The sequence below is a fragment of the Salvelinus sp. IW2-2015 genome, unplaced genomic scaffold (genome assembly GCF_002910315.2).
Source record: "Salvelinus sp. IW2-2015 unplaced genomic scaffold, ASM291031v2 Un_scaffold5266, whole genome shotgun sequence".
Lineage (NCBI taxonomy): Eukaryota > Metazoa > Chordata > Actinopteri > Salmoniformes > Salmonidae > Salvelinus > Salvelinus sp. IW2-2015.
The window spans coordinates 39,208-43,528 of NW_019946531.1; the positions used below are offsets into that span (position 1 = coordinate 39,208).

The window sequence follows — 4,321 nt, forward strand, 5'->3', positions numbered from 1 at the left end:
CACAGACCCAGAGGACTGAGACACAGACCCAGAGGACTGAGACACAGAGGACCAGAGGACTGAGACACAGAGGACCAGAGGACTGGGACACAGAGAACCAGAGGACTGGGACACAGAGGACCAGAGGACTGGGACCCAGACCCAGAGGACCAGAGGGCTGGGACACAGACCCAGAGGACCAGATGACTGGGACCCAGAGGACTGGGACACAGACCCAGAGGACCAGAGGACTGGGACTCAGACCCAGAGGACTGGAACTCAGACTCAGAGGACTGAGACACAGACCGAGAGGACCAGAGGACTGAGACACAGACCCAGAGGACTGAGACACAGACCCAGAGGACTGGGACCCAGAGGACTAGGACAAAGACCCAGAGGACTGGGACACAGACCCAGAGGACCAGAGGACTGAGACACAGACCCAGAGGACTGAGACACAGACCCAGAGGACTAGGACAAAGACCCAGAGGACTGGGACACAGACCCAGAGGAATGTGCACTACTTTAGACCAGGACCCTATAGAACCATATTCCCTATATAGTGCACTAGTTTTGACCAGGGCCCTATAGAACCATATTCCCTACATAGTGCACTAGTTTTGACCAGGACCCTATAGAACCCTATTCCCTATATAGTGTACTACTTTAGACCAGGACCCTATAGAACCATATTCCCTATATAGTGCACTACTTTAGACCAGAACCCTATAGAACCCTACTCCCTATATAGTGTACTACATTTGACCAAGGCCCATACTGCACTATGTAGGCAATATGGTGCAATATGGGACACACCCCGTGGCTCCACACCAATAACACAATGGTACCTAGGCATCTACTGCATAGCATGGCACAGCATCACAATACAATACAGCTGCTGGTATTACTGCCAACGTGTCTTCAACCCAGCCTCTCATCCCTGGCTCAGAACAGCCCAAACCAAAACACCTTGAAGGAACCTGTGACGAGCCAAGGTTTGGTTCTCACCAACAGAATAGCATACACTAAACAGAAGCAATACAGTCCTAAAAATAGCAGGAAGTCCTTCTCCAAATGAACAGTCACATCTGGGCCACAGGGAGGTAGTGTGACGAGGAGTGGGTGTTTAAAATAAATATATATATATATTTAAATCATTTGTCACATGCGCCGAATACAACAGGTGTAGTAGACCTCACAGTGAAATGCTGAATACAACAGGTGTAGTAGACCTTACAGTGAAATGCTGAATGCAACAGGTGTAGTAGACCTTACAGTGAAATGCTGAATACACAGTTTAGTAGACCTCACAGTGAAATGCTGAATACAACAGGTGTAGTAGACCTTACAGTGAAATGCTGAATACAACAGGTTAGTAGACCTTACAGATGAAATGCTGAATACAACAGGTGTAGTAGACCTTACAGTGATGCTGAATACACAGGTGTAGTAGACCTACAGTAAATGCTGAATACAACAGGTGTAGACCTTACAGTGAAATGCTGAATACAACAGGTGTAGTAGACCTTACAGTGAAATGCTGAATACAACAGTGTAGATAACCTTACAGTGAAATGCTGATCAACAACAGGTGTAGTAGACCCACAGTGAAATGCTGAATACAACAGGTAGTAACCTCACAGTGAAATGCTGAATACAACAGGTGTAGTAGACCTCACAGTGAAATGCTGAATACAACAAGATGTAGTAGACCTACAGTGAAATGCTGAATACAACAGGTGTAGTAGACCTTACAGTGAAAAGCTGAATACAACAGGTGTAGTAGACCTCACATGAAATGCTGAATACAACAGGTGTAGTAGACCTCACAGTGAAATGCTGATAACAACAGGTGTAGACCTACAGTGAAATGCTGATACAACAGTGTAGTAGACCTCACGTAAATGCTGAATACAACAGGTGTAGTAGACCATCACAGTGAAATGCTGAATACAACAGGTTAGTAGACCTCACAGTGAAAATGCTAATACAACAGTGTAGTAGACCTCACATGAAATGTGAATACACACAGCGTGTATATACCAATCAACAGTTAGTAGACCTCACAGTGAAATGCTGAATACAAAAGGTAGTAGACCTCACAGTGAAATGCTGAATACAACACATGTGTAGTAGAAAGCTCACAGTGAAATGCTGAATACAACAGGTGTAGTAGACCTCACAGTGAAATGCTGAATACAAACAGTGTATAGACCCACAGTGAAATGCTGATATACAACAGGTGTAGTAGACCGCACAGTGAAATGCTGATATACAACAGGTTGTAGTAACCTTACAGTGAAATGCTGAATACAACAGGTGTAGTAGACCTACAGTGAAATGCTGAATACAACAGGTGTAGTAGACCTCTACAGTGAAATGCTGAATACACAGTGTAGTAGACCTTCAGTAAATGCTGAATACAACAGGTGTAGTAGACCCACAGTGAAATGCTAATACAACAGTGTAGTAGACCGCACAGTGAAATGCTGAATACAACATAGTAGGAGACCCGCACAGTGAAATGCTGAATACACAGGTGTAGTAGACCCCACAGTGAAATGCTGAATACAACAGGTTAGTAGACCTAACCAGCAGTGAAATTGCTGAATACAACAGGTGTAGTAGACCCACAGTGAAATCGCTGAATACAACAGGTTAGTAGACCTACCAGTTAAATGCTGAATACAAACAGTTGTAGTAGACCTCACAGTGAAGATGCTGAATAACAACAGGTGTAGTAGACCTTACAGTAACTGACTGAATACAACAGGTGTAGTAACCTACAGTGAAAGCTGAATCAAAACAGGTTAGTAGACCTTACAGTGAAAGCTGAATAAACAACAGGTGTAGTAACCGCACAGTGAAATGCTGAATACAACAGGTGTAGAGACCGCACAGTGAAATGCTGATACAAACAGGTGTAGTAGACCTCACAGGAAATGCTGAATTACAACAGGTGTAGTAGACCTCTAGTGAAATGCTGAATACAACAGTGTAGTAGACCTACAGTGAAATTGCTGAATACAACAGGCTGTAGATAGTACCTCTAACATTGACAAATGCTGAATACAACAGGTGTAGTAGACCTTACAGTGAAATGCTGAATACAACAGGTGTAGACCTCACAGTGAAATGCTGAATACAGCAGGTGTAGACCTCACAGTGAAATGCTGAATACAGCAGGTGTAGACCTCAAAGTGAAATGCTGAATACAACAGGTGTAGTAGACCTCAGTGAAATGCCCCTAACCAACAATGCAGTAAAAAAAAAAGAATAAGAAATAAAAATAACCAATAATTCAAGAGCAGCAGTAAAATAACAATATCGAGACTATATACAGGGGGGTACCGGTACAGAGTCAATGTGCGGTGGCACCGGTTAGTTGAGGTAATATGTACATGTAGGTAGAGTTTTTAGTGACTATGCATAGATGACAACAACAGAGAGTAGCAGCGGTGTAAAAGAGGGGGGAAATGCAAATAGTCTGGGTAGCTTTTTGATTAGATGTTCAGGAGTCTTATGGCTTGGGGGTAGAAGCTGTTTTAGAAGCCGCTTGGACCTAGACTTGGCGCTCCGGTACCGCTTGCCGTGCGGTAGCAGAAAGAACAGTCTATGACTAGGGTGTCTGGAGTCTTTGACAATTTTTAGGGCCTTCCTCTGACACCACCTGGAATAGAGGTCCTGGATGGCAGGAAGCTTGGCCCCAGTGATGTACTGGGCCGTATGCACTACCCTCTGTAGTGCCTTGAAGTCGGAGACCGAGCAGTTGCCATACCAGGCAGTGATGTAACCAGTCAGGATGCTCTCGATGGTGCAGCTGTAAAACCTTTTAAGTATCTGAGGACCCATGCCAAATCTTTTCAGTCTCCTGAGGGGGAATAGGTTTTGTCGTGCCCCCTTCACGACTGTCTTGGTGTGCTTGGACCATGTTAGTTTGTTGGTGATCTGGACACCAAGGAACTTGAAGCTCTCAACCCGCTCCACTATAGCCCCGTCAATGAGAATGGGGGTGTGCTCTGTCCTCTTTTTCCTGTAGTCCGCAATCATCTCCTTTGTCTTGATCGCGTTGAGAGAGAGGTTGTTGCTGAATACAAACAGTTGTAGTAGACCTTACAGTGAAATGCTGAATACAACAGGTGTAGTAACCTACAGTGAAATGCTGAATACAACAGTGTAGTAGGTACAGGAAACGATTACAGTTAGTGACACAGTGAAATGCTGAATACAACAGGTGTAGTAGACCTCACAGTGAAATGCTGAATACAACAGGTGTAGTAGACCTCACAGTGAAAATGCTGAATACAACAGGTGTTAGTTAGACCTCACAGTGAAATGCTGA

The 4,321-nt window shown here is 44.4% G+C and overlaps 1 protein-coding gene across 1 annotated transcript in view; it reads left to right on the top strand.

Moving 5' to 3' along the window:
- The window catches only part of tmem91 (transmembrane protein 91), a 29,374-nt gene extending 29,069 nt beyond the window's left edge, over positions 1-305 (top strand). Inside the window, exon 4 of the mRNA XM_024144440.2 lies at positions 6-305. Coding sequence (XP_024000208.2) covers positions 6-305 — 300 coding nt within the window. The remainder of the gene's footprint in view (positions 1-5) is intronic.
- The last annotated feature ends 4,016 nt before the right edge of the window (positions 306-4,321 follow it).